The 25,118-nt window shown below is 40.5% G+C and overlaps 1 protein-coding gene across 8 annotated transcripts in view; it reads right to left on the bottom strand.

The window, feature by feature from the left end:
- XPO1 (exportin 1) overlaps nucleotides 1-23,578 on the bottom strand; it is a 40,617-nt gene extending 17,039 nt beyond the window's left edge. The window contains exons 1-11 of one of the 8 annotated variants that reach the window (XM_069787615.1): nucleotides 23,437-23,578; nucleotides 22,690-22,713; nucleotides 18,687-18,818; nucleotides 14,815-14,916; nucleotides 10,792-10,864; nucleotides 2,238-2,299; nucleotides 2,111-2,155; nucleotides 1,841-2,022; nucleotides 1,312-1,360; nucleotides 1,108-1,227; nucleotides 874-1,002 (exon numbers count right to left, since the gene is read on the bottom strand). In XM_069787615.1, the coding sequence (XP_069643716.1) occupies nucleotides 874-1,002; nucleotides 1,108-1,227; nucleotides 1,312-1,360; nucleotides 1,841-2,022; nucleotides 2,111-2,155; nucleotides 2,238-2,299; nucleotides 10,792-10,864; nucleotides 14,815-14,916; nucleotides 18,687-18,812 (888 nt within the window). In that variant the 5' untranslated portion in view covers nucleotides 18,813-18,818; nucleotides 22,690-22,713; nucleotides 23,437-23,578. Of the gene's footprint in view, nucleotides 1-873; nucleotides 1,003-1,107; nucleotides 1,228-1,311; nucleotides 1,361-1,840; nucleotides 2,023-2,110; nucleotides 2,156-2,237; nucleotides 2,300-10,791; nucleotides 10,865-13,537; nucleotides 13,602-14,814; nucleotides 14,917-18,686; nucleotides 18,819-21,920; nucleotides 22,073-22,689; nucleotides 22,897-23,183; nucleotides 23,350-23,436 lie in introns of those variants that run through there. The other 7 variants (XM_069787613.1, XM_069787611.1, XM_069787614.1 and 4 more) reach the window with 7 other exon arrangements.
- Between the last annotated feature and the right edge of the window lie 1,540 nt (nucleotides 23,579-25,118).

Raw genomic sequence — 25,118 nt, 5'->3', positions numbered from 1 at the left:
TGATTGTTCTCCAACTTCATTTTACAAAGTTAAGAGTGTCAAATATTTGCAATACATGCAACATTTTGCATCACATTCATATGCACCAGTCACGCTAAAAACCTGCAGGTTACAAAACGTGCCAAATACCCAACCTGGCATTAGGCCAGATGTATTGGCAGTTAGAATCAAGAGCATCATCTGTAAAAACTAAGGAAGTAACATTCAGCTACACAAAATAACTTCGGTGTGTGCAAAAATCTGCCTTTAAATTTAACTATAACTAAATAAAAATCCTATACCTCCAATGAAGCTGAGGGGAGAAGAGGGCGTTAGAAGAAGCATACCTGTTCTAAAGAACCTCCAAGATGGACCAACATTGCAAACAGAGGAAAAAACTGTCAAAAAACCTTCAACTGTCCACTTAAGATGCAATACAATGAGGAAAGCTACAAACTCATGTACCTGAATCTGAACTGTTCAGAGGGGAATCAAAGCACATAAATTTAAAGCAGGGCTTTATGAGACAAACCTTTCTGTCAGTTTCAAAAATTAAATACCAACTTGCAGAAGTTAGGTCGACTTAGGTCTTACGAGTCATGCGGTACACATTTTGTTGCATCTCTCTCAACTTTCCGCATCAGACAACCTGAGTGCTCAAAACACCTCTCAAATTAATCAAAACAAATCAATGCAACAGAAATACAGCTGTAATCTAGGGTCAGAAAAATACATTTAGCATCTTCTGATAAAGTCATAAATACCACTGAAGAACAGTATTTGTCCTATCAAGAGCTCTATAATGAATATAAATTTGTAAACTGAACTAGGTTCTACAGAAACTGATTCTGCAAAATGAAACTGTCAGAAGAGACAGATTATAAAAAACGTTACCTGTTTTAACTGCATCATGGTCAGTGTAAAAAGTGTTACAAACTGTTCTTCATACTGGCTTACACTGACACCTGCAATCTCTGTGAGGCACTTCAAAGATACATTTCGAAACATGGGAACATTTAAGAACTATTGAGAAGAAAAAAATAAAAAGAGTATTACAAGAGCGTTGCACACTAAGCTTTTTTGCAACTTATATTTAAATTTAAGAGCCTTCAATTTTTGCATGAGTACCTTGTATATTAGTGTGCTGATTAACTTGGTCTCAAATATATATCCCAGGGGAATCCAGTTCAGAAATCGTAGCAAAGTTTCCAAAGTTGCATGAACTAAGGGAGCATTTTGGGAGTTTTCCTGTAAAGGACCATTAGTGTTTATGACATTGTTAGACACACTGGGGAGAATTTTTAAAAACATGATTAAAGAAATAAAACTTACCATCACAAACTGACACAGTTGAAATATCTGAGAGAATTCATTGCACATGCTGTAAAAAAAACAAATAAAAAATTAAGCATTTCCACATTCCATATACAATCCTATCTACTTTAATCAAAACATCTATGCCTACAGAACATGTCCTGAAGACCTATGTCCATGGGGGCATTCACAAGCCACCTGGCTTTTACCCATTTTCATGGTAGTAACGCGTATTTTGAAGTACCTTGAAGCTTGTGCCTGCAAATTCTAGCTTATATATACAAGCAATCCTGAATGCTCTGTTAAAAGTGTAGGAACCATCAGTCAGCAGATGCTACTTGCAATAAGGTAGAAATACCTGTATGTACAAAGCAAGTTTGTTATCACCTAACAGTACTGCTTTAAAGAAAAATCAGTAACCCACTCAGTCTCAGAAATCAAATCAGACAGCTGTAGGCGTTCACTCAAAAGCTCAAAGTAAGAGCAACTATTTAGCAGCAAGCACAAAGTCTACCCTATTTATAAAGATTTAAATATATATACTTGCCTGTCTTTCAAATGCTTAGCTTTCACTTGAGTAATCTGGCCACTGGAAAAATCAAACACTTCTTCACTCAGTAGTTTAAGGATCACCATATTGTTCTGACAGAGACTTTCACTAGTCCTGCTTGCACCCACAATATCACTTATAAAAGTTGGCCAGTGCTTTGGCCATTCCTGTTTCAGTATCTGAAAAGTGAAGCATCCATGTGTTAGACACATATGCAAAGCCAAAGACATTATAATAAGATTTAAAACTTTATGAACTCTAGCTTACCTGAACAAGAATCATATTCAGTTTCCCAATATACACTTTCTCTTTCTGGAGAAGAGAAAAAAAGAGAAGGGTCACGTTATGCATAATATTCCCCTCCCTCTTCCTCCCCTCAAAAGAATTCACTTACTTCTACACACGTTGGATCAGATGAGGTCTTGATAATTAGGCCGACAACATATTTTTTAATACCTGCAGAAGAGTCAGGAATTTATTTTCAACTATGCCAGATATCACAAATGTAGCAATAAATATTTTTTAGTTCAAATTCTTCATGTTTTTAAAAAGAAACACCTCTAAGGAACATGCGCACATGTGTCAGTGAGCTTCCCTCTTGACTTGTGCGCTGTACGGAAAAAATCCACCTTTGTATCAATTCTGCAAGAGGATATTTCACATACACAAAATGGCTTTACACTTAAGCTATTTCAATAAAACAAAAATGCAAACAGACTAAGGATTAGAGTGTACTTGTAGTAATTTGCACCAGCTCAATCTATCAGCTTACTAAAGGCTGCAAGAAATTTTGAGAAACATTGCATTGGTAGCACTGCACAACACTATTAGGCTGAAGATGGAAAGACGACATCCAGCACTGTCCAGACCCTGACATATATTGCAATAGGTACTTAGAAATGCTGCTGTAGAGCTCCCTCAGTGAAATGTATTTCTACCCTTTATGCATTTTCAGATCATACCTAACAACTCCAAAGTTGGCAGGTATATTCTTACTGCCTCAACTGAATATTTACAATGGCAAGACAAAATACAAGAGAGTCCTCCATCTTCTTTGACTAATGTTTTATTAAGAAAAAGTGAACTCCAAGAATAAATAGAGCTTTCTACGCATGACTCCAGTTTTAATGCCAAGTCAGCTAGAATTGCATGGAAAACTTTGATACATCACCTTCGCTGTATATAAAAGTTCAGAGATGCTCCAGTTTACTCAGGTGATCCATTTTAAACACAGGAATTCCTATGCACAGCATTTGAAAGTGAAACACCATGCTAGAGCTTAGCAAAGTTTTTCCTGCACAATCTTACAAGACCGAAACTTAAAACTTTATTCACCAATATAGTACGATGCACTTAGATTTGGACTGCTGTGCTTTTTATAGCACACATGGATGCTATGGATTACAAAACTTTTAATAAATCCTAGTTTACTGCTTTTGTGCTTTTTTTTTTTTTTGCTTAAATTAACAATTTGTCAACCAGGGGCAAAGACTGTATTTAAATCACTTGTTTCGTTTTGCTGCTTCTACAAATGTTTTTAAACTACTTTACAGTTCAGCTTCACCACAAAAAAAAAACCATAACACTATAGCAAGCCATACTGCCTAAAGTTTCCTTTTCCTACCTAATCCTCAGCTCCCTCCTCACCGTTAACCTATCAACTACTAAAGACATGGAGACAATGGCTTTCCAAGTGACTTTTTATCACAACATACATATCTAAAACCATTCTGTACAAAAACATCTGACTCCCAAGAAAAGGCATGCACAGAGGATCTGGAGTCATGAACTAGATGAACATTTAGTAATAGTTCTACTTCAACATAGCTTTGACATAATAATCAATCTGAGCACATCAGGGATTAAACATTTCAAACCGGGCAAGCATCTTCTTGTCATAGGGAAGTTTTAGAATAGGTGTATGTTTTACTATTCAGCTTCATTAACCCAAAATCTGGTTTCAATCATTTCTTCAGCAAGAAGTCAACTGACTCATGCAGACAAAACACATTGAAGATTTTAGAAAAAGCTGTCACTTCACCGAGAATAATGCCTTATGTTGAAGATAGTTCATTTACCCCAGCCACTATTCTAAATTTTAAAACGTTTCTAAGACTTTACCAGAATTAGTAATTTTTTTTGCATTTCAGGCCTGAGCAACAGGATTAAAAGAAACAGTTTGGCAATTGCATTCTCATGAAATCTGGAAAAACTAGGTCTAGACTTTAAGCCATTAGATACATACTAGACAGGAGCTGTCCTACAGGTAGTTCCAATTATGAATGAAACTATTCATTATCAACTGGGATCAATCCACACTACTCCAGAAGAATGTTCATTAACAAAATAAATATCACTGTCAGTCACTGGTAAGAGTTATTAGCAAGCACCAGCATTAGTCTGACATCATAGGCCTGTCCTAGTATTTTAAAGCTAAAAACCACACATTTTGCTGAAGCATTACAGTAATTCACAAATGAGATACGAAAGCACCCAAAATATTATAGAAATAGGTTTGCAGTGCCAGAAACTAAACTATTATAACTGTCTGCCAAACCACTAAGGGAAGCCTACTGTTGCAACTCTTTGCATTTCAAAAAAGGAATTAGAAAGTGAGTATTGTTCTTAGACTTCCAACTCCAAGGCTATGTATTTTCCATCTTGCTGCATCAATAGTATTATGCTATTTAGTTACAACTTGAATGCTATGCTACCATCGATCTGGCCTCGAGATCAGCAGATGAAAACAGCTGCTGTGCTCCAAAGCTTCTCCATTGAAGAAGAAGGAAAAAATAAAAAAGGTTAAAAAAAAACCATGACCACAGCTCAAAAGACAACCTAAAAAGTTTGCTAGTTTTCACATGTCATGCTGCAGGCTTCTGAAGTCTTCCATCCAGTGAACAAAGTCATATTCTTAATCCCTTAAAAGCAGCAGCTATCCAATTCTTTAATGCTTTTTTTGGCTTAAATGACATTTTTTTACGTTTGTTTTTTTTTTTAACTGAAGTATTGTGGTTTCTGCTCCATACTTAATAACTCATTCCATAGGAAAGATAAGTCTCAGTAGAACAAAGATATTTCAACTTTATACTCTGACAAAAATCAACACATAGGCTAATTACCATTTTTCAGCAGAACACATCCAAGAAAGTGTTCCAAGGGTAGTAGTCCACTGGGTTTGCTAAAATCAGCATGTTTTAAGAACTTAAATGGAAGTGTTAATTTAAGGATGCACACACAGGACACACACAAGCCACACAACCACTGCCTAGAAGGTCTCCTTCAATCACAGAAGCAGCTGAACAAGTCTTGAATATTGCAACAACACACCTGAGAAGTTCAGACCCTTCACTGAGCCAAACAGGAAGGGACAGACATTCCTAGAAAACAGACCTTCAACAAAACAAACAAAAATACCCAACCACAATACTCAGGACACAGGTAACATTCTTCAAGGACCATCTGACATGACAACTACACTGATCTCATGACAAACTGCGACCAAGGGGAGCCGACCCTGTTTATCATTCCAAAGCTTTCATTGAGACAGCACTGGCAGTCCTAGTACCTGCTCAAGAACTTGTTCAGAGGCTGAACTAACTAGTAGAAAAATAGTTACCAAAAAAGTTCTGTAGTTTTAAAACTGTTTTGAAACTATCTTCTGCCAGCTTAGCTCCCTGAACCAGTTCACTAAATGGCCAGAGAAGCACCAGTCCTGGCTCAAAGACATAAAAAACTGCACAGGTGAGGAACACCTTTATCCACAGCAGTTCAGTAGTAGATCAACTTAGCTGCAACATCAAAACGTTCTAATTATCAGAAAGGCTACACGTCATCACTGTCAGAAGGCCTGGGCTAGTGCCACTGTTAGCACTTTCTGGTAAGCAATGTACAAGAAGTACTTTTGTACAAAGTACAAAAAAAAAGGAGGATCGAGCAAGGACATTAATTCAAGGCCTTTTAGAAAGTTTCTGGATGAACAATAGATATTGTAGTCCTTATGTGAAAGTTGCTCCTCTGAAGGCAAACATACAGTAAAATTAAAACTCTCTGGAGGAAAAGTATTTTCACAGGTGACCCAAGCTATGCAATGGTTAGAGCTGAACTGGGACAGTGAGGAACATCATACTATCCAACTTTAGTAAATTCCGCAGTCTAAACTCGAGAAGTGTGAAATATCCTACAGTTTAATCTTTGGATGTGCTTTTAGAAGCAATTACATCTCATCTAGGTTACATCTCTGTGTAACCTGAGCTCAGAAGAGTTCCTATCCTGACCAAATACAGCATGTTACCATTAACACACACAGTCAGCAAGGGCATATCTGTAGACAAAACCACTTCTTGTACTTAAGACATACCAGCACATCTTTTTATGCAGTTCCAGAGCACAAACATTTAACAAGTGTTGAGAATTATTCTAGCTGGTGCTGCAGATGTGAATTTGCACTAGTTTACTAAAATTAACAAATTCTACACTATTATTAAAGAATAAGAGGCATAAATGCAGCAGGTCAACAATGTAACTCAGCAAATTAACATCACCTTGCAAACGAAATTAGAAATTCAAATCCTAAAGCTGACTTGTCCCCTCTAGGCATGTTTGTATGCATACACATTTACATTAAACTGTTTAAGTAGTCCCAAAATGTGGTCAAAATACAATCTTATTTTTAGCCTTACAAAACAATTCTTTCCAATATTGCCCCACAAATCACCTTTCCCCATTAGTGGTGAACTCAATCAATCAAATATCTATTTACTTTTCAACGGGGGTGGGGGGGGGGTGGGGGTGGGGCGGAATCATGGAAGTTCTTAAAAAGGGCATAGAGCTTGTCTCTCCCCCCCACCCCAAAGTGCCACGTAGCTCTTTGCCCCTTTATTATAGAGAATTAAAAACATCTCTTCATGAAGCAGGCCAGAAATTTGCATTAAAATATCTAATCACTCCACAGAAAAATCTCTTCTACAGCAGCTTCCACTACATCAGAAATTTTATACTTAACTCCAGGACCTTCCTGTGAGCCACTAAACTACATCTCTCTGAACACTTCACTTTTTTCATCAATTTCAAAATGAGAAAAGTTGTACAAGCAATTCAGGTTTCATAATGAAGAAGCGCTTATCCATTCCAACTCAGACAAGCTCTCTCCGTTCACAGGAACAGAATTTCATTTCTTATTGCAGGATTAATGAAACGTATCACTGAATTGGAAGACCAAGAAGCCTTTATTTCTAGGCAGGTTTTCACACTGTAAGAGAAAATCCTATTGAGACCATAGCACTTTAATCAAATTACATCCTTTATAAGTATTATTAAACAATCAACTCTACAGATTATCAGAGTTTAAAGCAATTTAGTATCACCTCAATAAACTGAGAACTTTTACTTGAGAATGATAGTACAATACTCTGGAAATAAGCCAAGTTCACCACTGTATGGGATGTTCTGGAATATGCCATCCACCTTTCTAAAGCAGCCTCAGCAAGGTTTGAATGAAAACCATATTACATCATTTGTATACATGTAAGAGCAATCCAAAGCGTTCTCTTAAGGACTAAACACACTATAAAAAGCAAGTTTAACCCATTGCTACGCTCTATAACTAAACATGTATCAAGGCTGAACATGCAAGCCAGGCATCTGATTTAACTGAATTTTACCAGTTCTGTGCCCCATAAATTCCACTTTTGTCTAAATAATCAATTGGTTCAAACTACTAACTCCAAAAGCAAACAACCAAAAAAAAATCAAGAACAAGAAAAAGCAGAGTAATCACATCATTATTTTAGAAATGTAAATTGATTGCTTTTCCCAATTCCTGTTTTAGCATTATGGAAAGATAGAGATGAACCCTCCAAAAGTGCTTACAATCCTCAACTTTCAAAATCAATGACACCCAAGGAAGCAAAAAACTTTTTGCAAGTTAAAAGGTACCAGGGCCAGAAGAGCTCAAGACTAAAAGCTATTTTAAAATAAAAGCAAACTTAAGAATGGAGTTTGAAGTCTAAAGAACACATATGAAGAAAACATATTTTCCTACTTGCATTTGCAATTCCAGGCTGGAAGTTAAAACCTCCCAGCATTCAGACAGAAGTAATAATAAAACCCTGGCTAACCTCAAGGCCCAACAAGTCATTCTGATGTACAACTTGACATACAGCTGGGGGCAGGAGGGGGAGGGCATGGAACCCTCAAAAAAAAAAAAGGTTACAGTTCAGGCTATGTAATTAATGATATCTTATTTCTGCAAGAATAATCAGGGAGGTTGTTTTAAAAACTTTTTCATTCACCAACAGCTCAATTCAGGTCTTAAGCACTGCTATTGTATTTACTACACAAATCAAAATAGACACGTTAAGTTTTATAAAGTAAGACATAAGGTAAAATTAACTGATTTATAACCTGCATGAATTGCTTTGTCACTAAGCATTACTTTGTTACATTGAGTTTCAGTTTGCTGCACCCATATTTTACTAGTTACACTTCAAACAGGAAATCCTGTCAATTAAAGGAATGACCGGAGTCCGAATCAAGGAAAACTCAATTTAATCAGTCTTATTATCTCCCAGGTAATCAAACCATCTGAGCAAGCTCTGGAGCAGTTCTTTTGTTCCAGCCAGTATCATCAGCCAAAAAAAATAAAAAAACAACCACCACCACAGACCAGGTGAAACTGGTCTCAAGATGAAATACTGATTCTCCCTCCTACACCATTGAGACCAAGATGGATCAAATGCCACAGCACACTAAATATATTTGGTTCCTCTTCTATTGATGTACATCAGAAACCAGACAAGTAAAAGCCAACTCAATTCCCCCAAAATGTGAGGATAAAAATCAATTTCGCAATTTTAGTTTGGCTCTGTGAAAGGGAAAATATTTTAGAAGGTTGAACTAAAGATACACATTTCTTAGGATGAAGGATTTTTTTTTCCCTGTGGAGTCTTCAGAAGTACAAAAGTCAGGAAAAATAAGAACAGAATACTTAAAGTTGATTGCACAGCTACAGATAGTAACTTTATTTTGCATTGTAGTGCATCGAGCTATAGTCATTGCATCTTCTCAGGCGACAGGAACCAGTCAAACCGTACTACCATGCCTGCAAACAGTGAAGTAACAAAAATCTAAAACACCAACTCAAATATATCAGATCCACAATTCATTTAAGCCATGTATCCAGTGTTATCTTGGCACCTCAAGAACAGATGAGATAACATGACCCAAAGCACAGCCAGCCACCTCATCCTACCACCACTATTTCTCATCTATTCTATGCATTAAGAGTGTGTCTTTTTAGGACTTACAATTACTGAATTATAATCTGTATTTGGGACCTGTCCAGTTCCAAACTATCAAGTAAGTCTACCTCTGTGGCATCTCATGTTCTACTACACCTCCCTTCACCAGTGGGCAGTAGTAAGCTGAGTAACTGCTTCAAATTACTGACTCCTTACTTTCTTCCTGCTCTGCTCCCACAGCCAAAAAGACTTTAGAACAACTTCCAAATGCTGAAACTAAGTGCTCATAGTCAGGAATGTAAAAAGATGCAAGCTGAGATACTCTAATTATTAAGAGCACACAGAAGACTTAACTTCAGGGTGCTCCCTTAGTTTCTCAAAAGCACATAGTTGTGTCTGAGCCTTAGTTGAAGCTGTTCCATAGATACTTGCAAGTCTGTTTCCAACAGCAGAATGAATGTGAAACCTTACTCGCATTTTCAAGAAGAGCTACACTCTATCTGTCAACCTATAGTTGGAAGGGATGGGAAGAAAGGTGAGAAGAATAATCAGAGAAATGTGGAAGTGTCACTCTATATATTTGTTTTCATCAACATTTACAATTATATTTTAATCAATATAGTTTCAGAACCTAAAGCACTGGCAGTAAAAATTTAAAGCACATTAACATCAACAGACGTTAATTAACATTAACAAAAGCTCGTAGAAGAACACAGAAATTTGGAATAACTTTAATGAGTTCCAAAACCAGCTTTTAGTATAAAAAGCCAAGTCTAAAATGGTGACAACATTCAATGTCAAGAATTTAAAGTAGTTGTACTTAATGTTTTGAAGTCCAAGTTATCATGACTTGACAGAAAGCTACATGAACAAACCCTAATCCTGTACCACAGAGGCACCTCCATTTACTACAGCTAATGTCTAAAATTCAACACACATTGCAATCTATAAGGGAAGGACGGGGAAAAAAATAAAAACAAAGCACAGCATTTATTTTAAGACTTCCAGATTCCTTGCAATGACAGAAGACTGGGGTTTGCCCTACACTGCACTTCCAATTACAGCCATCTAGCTGCATATACACTTATACGAACTACAGCAGACTTTATAGTATCTCACTGCCTAAATGAATGAATGACCATTAATAGGTAAAACTATGCATTTGCTTAGTGTTTCTCTTTTAAAATAATCATGACTGCTTACAATTTCAAAAAAGTTACATAAATCTACACATGCTACCAGATGGACCACATTGTCCACCAGAAAAATGACTGTGTACTGATGGGGCTACATACACAGCCCAGATAGGCTGAAAAGAGCCTCCTGTGCCAAGTAGAAAGAATCGAAACCTCTACATCAAAGACAGGAGCTAACCTCAGAGGCTGCCTAGGGTTAGACCTCTTCAGGTAAGTTTGGCCTGTAAGTCAGTATAACACTTAAGTGATGATGTTTCAAAACTATCAGTCACACCTTTTACCTTCCCATGACATTTACAGAATTTCAGGTGATCACCTCCCCACTGAGACCATTATCATGAAAGAAAAGACATGGTTTCATCATCCAGAAAAACACAGATGGTCTTACTACATGACAAAAAGTTACTAGCATAATTGTATTTGAAGCTGAAAATTACTTACATGGGGACTGACAGTCTAAATATCACTTAATACATAAAGGTAAGAGGAAAACAGAAAAATCCCTCCCTACCTTCACACTGGTTCCTTGGAAGGATCTTCCATCTTGTTTTTATCACGTTTTCCAAGATTTGCAGTCCATAATACTGAAATTGGAGAAGAACAAAATGTAAGTACATTACTGTAGGACTAACTAACTTTCAGGACTCTCATTCAATCAGACATTCACACTTAACATCTAAGACTTCAAGATTATTAAACTAACAATTTTATTAAATATATGTCTATTCGCCCATTTACTGAGGTTTCATGCATTTTTTTTTCTTGTTTTATTCTTTGCTATACTAAGTCCTGCTGTTTGATCATGCTCACACCAGGAGAGGGGGGAGGGGGGAGGGGGGGGGGAGAAAAAGAAAAAGAAAAAAAAAGAAAAGCCCTCTGGCAGACAATTTTTGGCTATCTGGAGAAGAGAAAGTAGCAGCCAGATATGAATTTGCATCATAAATGACTGCTCATACGTTCAAGTATTAACACAACCAGGCTCCTAAAATATTTAGCAGCTTGGATGGTCTCAAGCTTCCTATTGTTCCTCTAAGAGCTGAAAAAAAAATATCTTGTCTTAGCATCACATGTCCTGACACTTGCACTTTCTAAAGAAAGTTATTTCCCAAACTTCACTGGTGTGTTACTTTAGGAACAGCAAGACAACCCACAGGTTTATTTACTTTCAATACCCACCCCAATATGGCAGCTATTTCTACTATTTAAAGATGAACTTTTGTGCTCAGTCAAAGAATAATAAAAACGTGAATAAGCTCTTGGAAATCCTTTTACCTTTCAGGAATTCCTTCCTATGTTCTTACCCAAAACCGTTACTTTTGCCAAGTAATTGGTAAGGCCAGTCCCTCTGCCCATTTGTCCCTACTGCCAACTCACAGTAACAGGGAAAGAAGTTTGTGATGATACGATCGAAGAACTTTAGTATGTAAAACCCCATTAGCATGAATAGACAGGAGAGAAAAGGGGACAAGGAGTTTTGCATTTACTTTATCTGCAGTGGATTAGGAAGAAGGAAAAAAAAAAACCAAACCAAAAAACAACACACATCAATGCCTGAAAGGTAAACTCAAGTTTTCACAGTTAAAAGTTTGGCTGAGAATAAGAGTTCCTCTTTAAAATGGTTAGTTGTTATACAAAGTAGGATCATTAGCATTTCAACCAAAGGGATCATATAAACTTCAGTTTAATTAAAAAACACAATGTAGACTGTCCCAAACTACATTGTATTAAAATACTATTTTTGCTGTTCTCATCTTAACATAACCTACAACCCTTTGCTTCTTTATCTGACCCAAGTTCCCATGAGCTTCACATGTATATCCTGCATTTACAAAATATTCTGTCACCTTCCAAAATCCTGGGTACCAAGAAAAATTATGCATTAACAGAAAGTTGGCTGGGTATTTTCTTCTTCATTATCAGCAGCAAAAATTTATCAACTAGATTTTTATTTGTAAATTTACTTAATTACGTAACATAAAAGCTAAATGAAATCAAGAGAATGTTCATATAGGAAAAGGTATGAAAATGTTCTTAAGCAAAATGTTTCACTACATAGGAAGCGATTTCAGCCACTGCTGTAGATTTATAGACATCAACTGCAACTGATCCAGGCTCAAAATACAAAACATACTTACAAAAGCTTCTAAGAATGTTGAAAGCATGAACATTGATATCAGACAGTGCTACCTTTCCTGAAGCATATCAAAACTCTAGTTAAATTTCTAGATTCTACAATAGCCCTTTCAGATAACAGCTAACCAAAAACATTAGTTTTGCTACCAAACTTTTCTCCACAAGTCAACTTATTTAGCTTCTAAGACCAGAAGGGCAAAAGTCTAGTTTCATTTTACAAAGGCACTAGATGACCAAACCAAACTGAAAATCCTGACATAAGCTAAGGACAGACCTCATCTTTATGGTCTTTTTTTCTCCCACTTAGGATTTTCTCCAAGTCAAAGAAAAGGACCAACACCACTAGCAATCTGCCACACCTATCCCCTCCTTATCTGCTCAAATATCTAATTCAGATTCATCTACCTTGAACTGTGAAGCGGTTCATGCTGTCTAGGTTTCTACTTATTCCTTTGTACATATGTGACTTCAATTCTGCCCTCTGCTAGTGTCTTGTTCATCTCTTCCTCAGTATTAGTAATATTCATTTTTCCTAACGCTCACACATGAAACAAAATGGCAGCAGTAATAAAATCACTGTATACAAACTTCACCTACACATCCTTCTTGCCATACCAGGTTTGAAGGCTTCATCAGCCTGCCTGAAGACTCTGCAAGGGGCTTTCTGGGTTTTTTATTTTGTTTTTAAGCTTCATTTGATTTGACAGTTCTAATTTTTGGTACTTCCCTGATAACAAGATACACCAAGCCCCCCCCAAAAAGTCACTGACACCAATTACAAGTTTTGCCATTTGAACTATCAGAAGCGTACTTTTTAACCAACTATTGCAACAGTACATGCAAACACATTTAAACTGCGCCTAAAATAGAAGTCTTTCAAAATTCATTTGCTCTTGGTTTGCTTATTTCTAATTGTCTAATAGCAATTCACGGCCCAGTTATGAAGATGGGGGACAGGTAACAGCAAAGACTGAAAGAAGTATGAAATGATCCCTATGGTAGAAATTTCTATGGTACCCTTATTATTGCTTATTCTATGCACCGAATCCCTTTCCCTCCCACCTCCCAAGAAACAAAAACAATTGATGAACAGAATTCAGTTAAAGGGAATCAAAAGGGTAGACCTTGTGGAGGCCTGCCGTCAAAGCCTAGCTGTGTCAGTTGCACAGGAAGACACCCCTTTTCTTCCTATTACAAGCAATCAACATAATGGAACATTATGATTAATATCAGGTAGTGTTAACAGCTTTAATTAAAGAAAAAATATGATTGCATAAAAGCCAAATGTCATAGTGCATAAATTTAGCACCAAATAATTTGCAATTTATGTAAATTGAAGAATTCTTTACCTGTTGCTTTCTTTCTGTTCCTCTAATCATCTCATTTTTCACAAGACAAATTTGAGTTTTTAAAAATACTGTTGATAAATCAACTTAAACATTAGTAATGTCTGTCAGTATAAAAAGCAAAGTTTACCAGGCAAGCAAACAGGCAAACACTGTTACTTAAAGGTTAGCACTTTGAGGAAGTTCTTTAAACTGTTTTCCCCTAAACTTCAGAAAGCAATGAAAAAAATGGAACTGTTTCATGAATACTGCCTGATTTCAGAAACCATCCAAACACGATTATTTTCTGTTCGAACACAGTGTGTATCAAGCAGAAAAACATGCATGTCAGTTATTTGAGATAATAATCATCAAACTTAAGACAGTGAAAACACATTGCGATCAACTTTTCAGTTCAAACTTCAGAAGTCTTAGGTAAAGCATTTAAAATTGTAGAAAAAACTGAATGCTGCCCCTTTTAGTCTCTACCACGATGGATGGATTTAAAACAGCAGTACAAAGCAAATGTGTTCTGCATATTAGTAAAGACTAATCTCATACTACAAAGGGTTTGGGGTGCTTAACTTTCACTGATTGCTCAAAATCTTGGCCTAATAAGGTTTCTATTTTGTCTTTAAAACACCTAGGGACAAATTCTCTCCTCAGTTACGTGCACATGGCTCTCATGATCAAAAACAGCCAAGCACTTACCCAAGGACAAAATGTGGCTCTACGAGACTTTTCATTACTCAGATGTATACAGACACACACCAATCTTTGGAATTGGCATTATGCTTGTATGTGCCTTGAAAAAAAAAAAAACCCCGTATTTCCAATTTAGTTCTTCCTTTTAAAATAAAAAAAAAAGGCAGGGGGAGAAAGAAACTCTTGTCAATGTAAAAGGAGGTTTAAATATTTTGTCCATTTACAGTTCTTGTTTAAAGCCAACTTTGGGAACAAGACAAAAAAATGTGATTTGAATCAAGAAAGTCTATGGCTAAAAATGAGATACCTTCCTCAAAGTTTATGAATGGAAGAAAGAGGAAAACCAAATAAATAAAAGTTAATTTGCTTACTTTGGTATTCATGTTCTGAGAGAACTCCAAAATAGTATCAACTCTTGTCCACGCATCAGGGTGTTCTTTTAAGTGAGTCAAGACTTCCTGTGCCATTCTTTGCTAAAAGCAAGTTTGATAAAAAAAGTATTAGATTATTTAAGAAATTATATACTGTCAGTGAAGACATTAATATATAACACATCTTAAAAAAAGTATTAGATTATTTAAGAAATTATATACTGTCAGTGAAGACATTAATATATAACACATCTTTAAATCACTTATCCAAGAGTTAGGCAGAACTCAATCAAGAGCAACAAGACCCTCAAGCCTCCTTCTGTGTGACTGTTAAAGTTTAGTAACAACCAAACTCCAACAACGCATTGATGCAAGACAGTCATTTACTTACTTCCACTCTTCCATACTGAATGATTCATCTAGACCAGCAGTGAACACATGAGAACAGGACACATTATAGGGAAAACATACTAGGGAATGAAGTTTTCTCCCTTTCAAGAAAGTAATCTAGGTAAAATTTTACTCAAAGGCACCCCAAAATTTCTAGCTCTACTGGAAGCATTCATATAAAATGCCAGCTTTAAGTACTGTATCATGCTGCCAAGTTGTTGATGTAGGAACTGCTAATTTTATTTTGAAGAACCACAGAGCAGAGTATTAGAGGTCTCCAAGCCCTACTTCTGAGGAAACCCTTCATGTATCTAACAGCTTACAGAACAATAATAAAACTGATGGGGGGCAGGGGTAGTTGGTCATGCTAATGGTTTGTTCTTCCTTGGGACTGACACTACCAATTATTGTACTTAGATACTATGGTTTCAGTAATTTGCAAAACCCCATCTGAAGCAATTACACGCTGAAATAACGGAATTCATTTTAGCTATCCTTTTCAAAAGCCTGGATGTCCATAAGCTTTTTTTTAGGGAGCCAAACGATGTTAGCTGTTTCCAAAGATGCAGCGTACTGACAAATCTTGCTGCAAATTATATCACCTACAAGCTTCAGCCACTGTCTTACGAACAAGATTAACATTTTACATCACAATTAACAGAACTTAGTTCATTCTTTCACTGCACCATAGAACCAATTCAATGGAATTACAAAGCAATTAAAGCTTTACTTTAAGATTAACTTCAGCAGTTAGCACTTACTACAGCTATGCAGATTTCTAGTCTGCTACAAGAACACACTTAAGCTAATGATCAACTGGTATAAGAAAACATGTATTCTCAGTAAGACAGAAACCCCATCAAGACCCAAAATCTATATACATATAATGCGAGAAACAGACAAAGTGCATATGGGATTTACCAAATTGAAAGCTAGAACAGTAAAAAGCAAGGATATCTAAAGTATCTGTACAATACCGGCATCCCTACTTAATGTAATTGAGCACAGTGGAGCAATTCCCAGTCTGATGCTGACTTTGACTAGCAAGTCACTGTAGATTTGATATGGAGAAGTACCACACAAATACTCCTTTTAAGTCCAAAAGGAGTACAACCATATTCTCACAGTATGACAACAGAGCTTAAAAAAAAAAAAAAATCAGCAGTTTTGATGCAGTTTAGTCTAAGAGGGAAAGAATAGCTGTATTACTTCCAGGTTCAACCTGGGTGTGGTTTTATACTGGCCTCCTTAGTGCTTCTAATACTGGTGACATATCACAGGATCAAATTTCAACACCAACAAAATACAGATGCTCAATATCCTTCTCCCAAGCACTGGAAATTTTGCTCTCATACCCACTAACCCCTTTTCTGGACATCAATTCCTGTAGTTTCATAAAAACAGTATAAATTTAACAGTAATGTTTAATCAAGATTGAAGCCTCACTGTGTTGTTGCTACCAAAAATAAAATCAGTTAGCAAATAATCCTTCTGGACATGTGAAGGTCTAACAGACCAAAGGAATTAAGAGTCTGGGATGAGTCCAGGTAAACGTCTATGAGTTGTCTGAAGTCTCCTTAGTCACGTGTTGCACTGGGTTGGGGACATTCTTTTCAAAGAAGTATACCCCCCAAAAAGTTAAGAACAGGAAAAAACATAAAAGTCTAGGACAGAAAAGAGCTTCTTTCTTGCCTAATACAGATCAGCAGGTAAGAGTTTTGCAAGCAGAGATAAGAATTAAGCAGGAGGAGGAGACAGGTGAATCTGAAAGCCAAGTTCAGCATGGGCCATCCAGGCTGCATTCTAAACCTTTTCTACCCTAACATTACCCTAACCCTATTCCAGTCAAACCATTGTTAATCTCCCAATTTTAATATTTACTTTCCTCCACTTCTATTATTCCTGTCACCCTTTAAGTCACGATTTGAGCTCTCAGACTCCACAGAGAAGCATTTTTTTCCCCCACAGGAACTTTTGAACTCCTTGGAAGAGGTAAGAGCTCACAGACTCACTGAAACATGTTTCCACCTTTGGAAACTTACTAAACTAGCAAACCAGATTTTCATTGAAGTGACATACATTAGTACATGTATTTAAAATAAGTTTATATCATAATTCACTTCTGCCAGTTAAGTGCCACCTCTTGAATTTTGCTTATTGCATTAATTTTCTAAATATCAGAGACTATACCCAGCTGTTTTAAGTGAAGCAACTTCTCATGATACCAGAACAATGGCAATTTGATCACTGTATTTAGTGTTAATCCTATTCTCCTTATAAACCTTCCCAACTTTTTAAACTCTGTTCAAACCAAACAATACTATAAGCACCACCTATTTTGTAAGGCAGTACAGTAAACAAGCATATGGCTTACAAAACAAGCAGTCAGAAGTCCATACTTCTAAGGCAAAAGCTACAAGCAGTTTTCTGTCATGACCATTTAAAAAACTACAGCTAGTAACCACTTGACTTCAGGAAACTCAAAATGCAAGTATTTCAAAAAACAGCAAGGTATTTCAGAAACTGTAGGAATTCACATTAGTAAGCCTTACAAAAGCTTTTTTTTAAAAAAATACACAAAACAAGTATAAGCAAGTATATTATTGTCTATTCTAACAGCTGAAAGGAATAGAGAAGCATCAGCTACTTTGTCTCATTTTAATTCACTTATTGTTGTGCAAGAATATCTTAATAAGAGATGCCCGACATTGAAACTCCCAATTTGTTAAGCATGAACAATTAAAATTTGCCCAAACTATGCCAACACCCTCATAGCAATACTTGCTTTCAACATTTAAGTCTTATTTCCAAAGTAGTTCAAGAAATAGATAAAAGCAATACAAGATTCACTTAAGACAATAAATGCAAACACACAAGTGCACACATTCCCCCAATTTAAACTTAGACTTCACAATCCGCACTAAGTCCAAAGAGAAGAGTGCAAGAGGAACCCGTGCAGACAAACAGTAATGGGGAAAAAAAACCTAGACAGAAAGGCAAACTCTTCTCTTAAATGTGACATGCTTGTTTATAAGTACAAATACAGTAATAACATAATTAAGATTTTTCTTTTAAATACAATCCTTCAGTGAAGCCAACACCAAATTTATGGCTTGACAACCCTGTCCACAATAATAAATAACAGGTAGCTCAGACCTTCCTGAAGAACTAAGTCAGAGAAGGCGAGCTGCAAGCAGAAGTGCCCTTACCAAATTGCACTTGCTAATAACACCTTTCAACAGCAGAAGGCATTCTAGAAATGAATACACACTAAACTAACATTTTTCTAAGTATCATTTCAATGTCCATTACATGAGGCCTGCCTTTAAACCAGGGCACATCAATTATTAGTGATATTCCAGTCACTGGCAGAGTAAATTCACTAACATTACTGATTTTTATTGAAGTGAATTAATTTTGCTCAACTGATTTGTTATAAGGTTAAACATGATCAATAAACATAGGTTCTAAGTCCACACTACCTGAGCACCTTCTCCATGGTACAAGCAGTTCACGACATTGTCCAAGAGATTGATATCCAGTTTCTGGTTAAAATCCAGCAGCTGACGAGCTGCATGGTCTGCTAACATTGTCATAATTGCTGGCATAGATTACTGCAAAATAAATAAATAAAAAATTGGTCAATTAATTATATATTATTAGGTGTAGTTGTAAAGCAAGTGCTTCAACTTAAGCATCTCATTTGAATTAGATGAGCTACGTTAGCAGTACTAGACAGCACTGAATACAACACTCCTTCAGTTGTTCAGCAAGTAGCAGGACAAACTCTCTCTGAAAAATTCACACATCACTACCCCAACTAAATTCTCAGGGTCTTCAGCAGGTGTAACACATAATAACAATTTGACTAGTCAATGGGCTGCATTACCAGCAAGCTAAAACTTATTTCAAAGTGGATGTCAACCCCTACCAGTCCCTAAACATATGTAAACCAGTAAGTTTGCTGGTAGAAATACCCAGTATCATTACAACCAAAACCCATACTAGCAATCTCAGATGAATTTTGAGTTGCCAAGGCCAACATGTATGTTTAGAAGATCAGTTCTAAAACTTTTTAAACAATTGGTTATGAAAGTGAAACGTGTTCTACATACACAGTAAGAAATTAACCAGAGGACATTTTTCAAATTCTTGGGGGAAAAAACCTTACAGGTTAACTACATGCAAGTAAAAAAAATACCATTGAAACCAAGAAAGTTGACTGTTTGAAGGCACTTTGAAAGGATGAAGTAAGGGGAGGGTTAAGTCAGCAGGTTACTCCATACACCATGCATTAGATAACTTGAAACTGAAATGGAATTCTACTGAAGGTTTCAGGTCCCACAAAACCAGCAACACATGCATTAACTCTTTGTCCTAGATATAGCAGCCTCAGTATTATGCAAAGGAAGTCAGGTGGGGTCTGTGTGATTGTGGGTGTGCATGTAAGATGCTTACCAGCCCGAGACTGGTACAAGATAAAGGCAATTGCAAAAAGCAAGAAAACAAGCCAGGAACCACAGAATTGTGGATGGTAAATTATACTCTAACCCTTTCACACCACCACCCCCATGTTGGAAGCACCTGATCAAGTTTATTGCCCTCTTCTTACAGCCACTGGTAACTGTAACACATATTCCTTCCCTGTCCTCTACAGCAGCTCTCCTGCCATTCACCCTGCTTTTCAGATCTTCCGTAAAGCTACAAATTTCATGTGAAACTACCCACTTGAGAAAGAGTCAGAAGTCTGGACAACTACAAGATCACTCAAAAAGTTACACTAGAGCTATCTGCATACTTAGAAAGATACAATCTGAAACTCTTCCAGAAACACCCCCTATATGCCCAGCCAACCCATTCTTTAGAGTAAGCTAGAAGTCAGATCTGCTCTAAGTAACTTCATGTGTAAGAATTTGTTTTATGCCTTACCTATTTAAGTCATGCTCAAAAGTAAAGAGCAAGACAAACCTGTGCCTCAACCCAAGTAATTACTAATTAAGTGAAAGTCCTACAGTAGCACACAGACAAGGAAAATCTGTTGTTTAGAAATGCATATTTGCAAGTACTGTCGAGCAATTTCGTTTACTGCTATACAGAAAGATATTAACTTCAAAACCTGAACATTTTAATTGCATTTTGAAGTAAAAAAACTCATTTATTTAGTATTAGTACACTAATGTAATCATTTTGAAGGCTCCATCTCAAAATCCAGTCAGCCTTTTTTACAACATCTACCTGGAAAAACAGAAGGAAAAAAAACACGAAGTAGAAACCGAAATAAATTAAATCTAACACTCCACATTTGTCCCTCCCCCCCCCCCCCCCCCCCTAAAGGTTTCAAAATTGCAATGTTAAGTATGGAAGCACGAAACAAAACAGCAGGGAAGGCTGATTTCATTCTTTTAACTCAGAAGGACATTTGAAAGTTTCACCTCACAGAGGGGCAGTAAGCAGCACTACTAGAAGGAAATTGCACCAATTAATATGTTCTTCAGCTTAGAGCAGTTAATACTCCCATCAAACACGCGTGCTTTCAGGCACGCCCCTTTTTGTTCACATCTGGCCTCCATGGCTGAACTGTGAGCCGGAAAGCAGTTTTCAAACTACAATAAACGTCGTAAATCTGTTGTTCCTCAGGTGGGGCCATTCATTTCAGATTTAAGCCTCTTTCGGTGGTTTTTACACAGCACTAAGAGCACAAATGAGGAGCCACGTGACCAAGAGAAGTTATTAACCACATGGAAGAGAAAGGAAATGTTTTGAATAGGGCCTTTTGCCACTCCCAGCATTATCTTCAAAATGACCTACCTACTCGCAAACTGAAATACAGAAATGGCGGCTTTGTGGTCAATGCCAACTGCAATCAACTTGATTTCCTACTCCTAACAGGGTACCCACATGAAGCTTCTAATCTTTGATTGACTATACTCCTATACTTCCCACCCCCCCCATCGCACCTGAACTCTGGAACGGGTTTAAACCTCAGCTCTAAGAACCACCACTAATCAATTCTTCAACACTACCAATAAACGGTGAAACAGAAACAAAAGAGAAAAAGTTTAAAAAAAAAGTCTGAACTACAACATAGGAAGAATCTGACATCTACCGAAGGTCAAAAGAACTGCATTTACAGCACTGTTTACATAGTTATCCCAACTCTCGATGACCCTGGACCTTTAAGTGTAACACAACAGTTAGCTTATTATGATATACCCGATTCATTTAAGCGTGTAGTACATAGGAATAACAGCACACATTTTAATACTAAAAAATGTTCAGTATTCACAATGAACTCTAAACCACCTTCAAAGCAGCTACTTCAAGCTCATTGGGGGCAGCGATTAAAAAAAAAAAAAGAAAAAACAGCCCAGCCTGAGAGAGTCACTCTGCCCCATTCCTAAGCATGCAATTCCGCTCCTGAACGCAAGTGAATTACCACCCCACTACCCTCTTCCAACGACTTAGTTGCATCACTTGTAAATTCCTCCAGCTGCACGATATGAAACGGAGCACATCGCAAACGCATTCGCACTACCCTTCACACCCCAGCAATCGCAACGAAACGACTCCTCCTTCCCTCACTACTTTACACACACGCGTGCCGCGTAGGAGATTAAGTAACACCGCTCCGCCAACATCTGCCCGACCCCTCGGCGCGTTCCCTTTCGCCACGGCCGCGCCCGACACGGAGCGCCCCCGAAAGAACTCACACCCACCCAGCGCGGAGGCCTTCCCCGGCTCCCGCCGCAGAGCCGCGGCCGCGCCGCTCCCCGAGGGGCAGCGCCCCGGCTCACGGAGGTTGGGGGTGGGGGGCGAGCAGAGCTGCGGCGGAGGAAGGAGCGGCGGCGCCCCGGGCGGGCGGCGGGCGGGCCGGGGCCCTGCGGAGCGCGGCGGGCCCGCGGCGGCGCAGCCCCTCCCTCCGCTCCCTCCCTCGGCTCCAGCCCTGCGCTCTATACAGGGCCCCCACGTGATGCAGGCGGACGTTTCAATACTGCTGCACAGACACACAAAAATATTTCTGGAAACTTCCACTCCTAATAATTTACAGATTATGTCCCTAGTTTTGCCCGTACCCGATCCCAACCCCCCCCCGCCCGCTCGGACCCTTCCTAACGAGGGGCAGGCCCCCGCCGTGCGCCCCAGCAGCGGCTCCCCGGCCCCCCTGCCGCCTTCCCCGCAGCCCCAGCATCCGCGGCAGGCTCCGCGCTCCGTTCAGCCGCTCGGCCGGGCCTAGGATGCTCCTACCCCAGACCCGGTTGCAAGCGCACCCCCGCCCCTCAGCGCTTCTCCTCGGAGCCCGCGACGCCTCTCCTTCCGCGGCCAAGACTTTGCGCCCCCCAGCACAAGCACACGCGCGGCCGTACCCCCCTCCTCCGAGGCCCCCGCACCTTCTTCCGAGCGCTCCCCCCCCTCCCCCGCGTTACTCATCGCAACAACCACCCCCCCACACACACACTCCTCCCCGCAGCCTGAGCACTCACTTACCTAGGTGTTTCTTACAGCCTCTTCCTTCAAAAAGTAGGGGTGGGTGAGCCAAGTTTCTAACCACACGCCAAAAAAATTGAAAATAAACACCACCAAAAATAACGCTCCCCCCTAAAAAAAAAAAACACCAAAAAAAACCCAACCCAAACCCGAAGCGGGGGAAGGCCGAGCGCACCCCCCTCCCTATCGGGTATGTATTACCAGCGCCACTCCTCTCCCCGCCGCACTACCCCCTAGCAAGCGTGCCCCGGCCTGACTGCACTAGGCGCCCAGCAGCAGCCTGCGGCCCCCGGGCGGGCGCTCCCCTCGGCGCACGGCTCCGCGCCTTCCCCTCGGCCCAGGAGCAAGACCGACCGACCGCCTGCCGCCGGGCGCGCAGCGGACGGGGCGCGCTTCCCTCCTCCCGCTGAGGGGGGCGGGAGGGAAGGGGGTCGGCGCGGGGCTCCGGCCTCCCAAGGCCCCTGGTGGGGGGGGGGGGGGGGGGGAACTTCTACCTTCCTCGTGGCCCTGGCTGCCCCAGCTCCGCTCGGCGGGGCCCTGGCTCGCTCTCCCGCGTCGCTGGCTGCCCAGGCCCGGGCCCGTGGGACTGGGTCTCTGGCTACTCCTGTTGCTGCCGCCCTCCCCTAGGCCTGGCCGGCGCTCAGATCTCCCCCATTCCCACCCCCCCCCGGCTCGCACTAAACTTTGCCCCCTCAGTCGCGCCGGCCGTTCCCCCTGCGGGCTCCCCTACAAGCAGGTCACACGCACGGCGGCGGAGGCAGCGGTGGTAGCAGGGACTGAGCGCGGCGCGTCTCCCCCTCCTAATGCCACAGACTCGGAACCGGCTCAAACCGGTTCAGACTGGGAGATTCCATCTCGGTTTAGTTTTCAGCCCATGGCGCCGCGGAGCGTTTGGAAACCTCGGGCCTCCGCCCAGCCGCCGCTCCCATTGGTCCCGAGCCATGCTGCCGCGCAAGCGGCCTCCGCGCTTATTGGGCGGAGGGCCTGCCGATCCGCTGCGCGCCTCGGAGGGGCGGAGGGAGCGAGCGGCCGCGGGGGGGGCGGGGGGGATAAGATAGAGGGGATCCGCCCCCTCTCCAACAGCATTTTGGGCGCAGAGGGGGGGCGGGCCGCTGCCGGCTGACAGGCCGAGCCCAGCTGTCACTCAAAGACGAACCCGCCTTTAGTTCGCAAACCGCGGGTGTGGGTGCTGCTGCGTTCTGGTTGGCCGGCGGTTCGGCGTAACGCGCGTGTCTGAGTGCGGCTTTTAGGGCTGCTGAGGGAGAGAGAGAGCGCGCGCGGCGGTGGAGGGGGGCGGGGCGGGGCAGTGGCAGCTCGCGGGCAGGCGGCGGCCGTTGAGAGTCATGGGCTCGTGCCTGAGGGGGAATGGGGGGGGAGGCTGGCCCTTGAGGAGAAGGGACTTACGCCCCGCTCGGGAGGGCTGGAGGTGCCCTTCGGGTGGTGTCCCGTTACCGCTGAGGCGCTCTTTCCGTGAGAGTGCAGTGAGGAGATGGGGGGGGGGGGCGGGGGGAGGTCGCCTGGCGGGGCCCTGTTTGAGGGGGCGGCGTGGGGCTGTGTGGCAATGGCGGGCCTTACCTCGCAGGTGTCCTCTGGAGCGGGGGCGGTCAGCAAGGTGGATGGTGGGCCCACGGATGGGGCGCTGCTTTGGTGTCCCGAGGCCGGCAGGTGTTTAAATGTTCAGCTGTGAAGTGTGGGCTGTATGGGTAGGATGGGTAATGGTGAGGGGTGGGCACTGGCTTACCTCTTACCCAGGCAGTTCTCTTCCCTCTACCGAGGCCTGTGCAGGTTGGGAAGGTGGTGTGTCCCCCCTCCTCTACGGTGCCTGTATTCATGGGGTATCTAGCTTGCTGCAGCAACTGTGTTCCTCAGTCTCTCACAGCTGCCTTCAAAGGTGTGGTTTAGGCAAGGGTGGTTTGCCCACAGATAAGAGAAATCTTGAACTGTGTGAGGAATGCTCGTCTACCAGATGTGAACAGGGGTGATCTCGGGGCAGAGACTGGCTTTTCAGCGGAGGCGCAACAGGCTGTGGTTGTGTGTCTCATTGCTACCTGAAGGAGCAGAAGAATGTGCTTACCAGCTTTCATATGGAAAAACTCTTATGCAGTGAAGGTACTCAGTACCTGTGTATGTGTTTCTTCAAAACCATATCTCCTTATTTGAAAAATTAATAGCCATAGGAAACTTAGAAAAATGATTAATTTCTATGAGTAGGATAATATTATGAAGTATTTAAATGTCCTTCTAGAACAAGCTTTGCAGTTTTCATCACCTAGTCTGAAGCAAAACTTTCCCTTTGCTTACGATTTTGGGACAGCAATACCCTGTCAGTGAAACTTGTTGTAGAAGTGATACTTTTGATTTGTAGAATGGCATGTCCTTTTGGACATGGTATCCAAAGGAAACTTGTTTCATAGGACTGTGAGGTGGGG

This window comes from Haliaeetus albicilla, chromosome 7, assembly GCF_947461875.1.
Source record: "Haliaeetus albicilla chromosome 7, bHalAlb1.1, whole genome shotgun sequence".
NCBI classification, from domain to species: Eukaryota; Metazoa; Chordata; class Aves; order Accipitriformes; family Accipitridae; genus Haliaeetus; species Haliaeetus albicilla.
The sequence above is the reverse complement of the archived record's forward strand: the minus strand, read 5'-3'. Positions and strand labels throughout refer to the sequence as shown.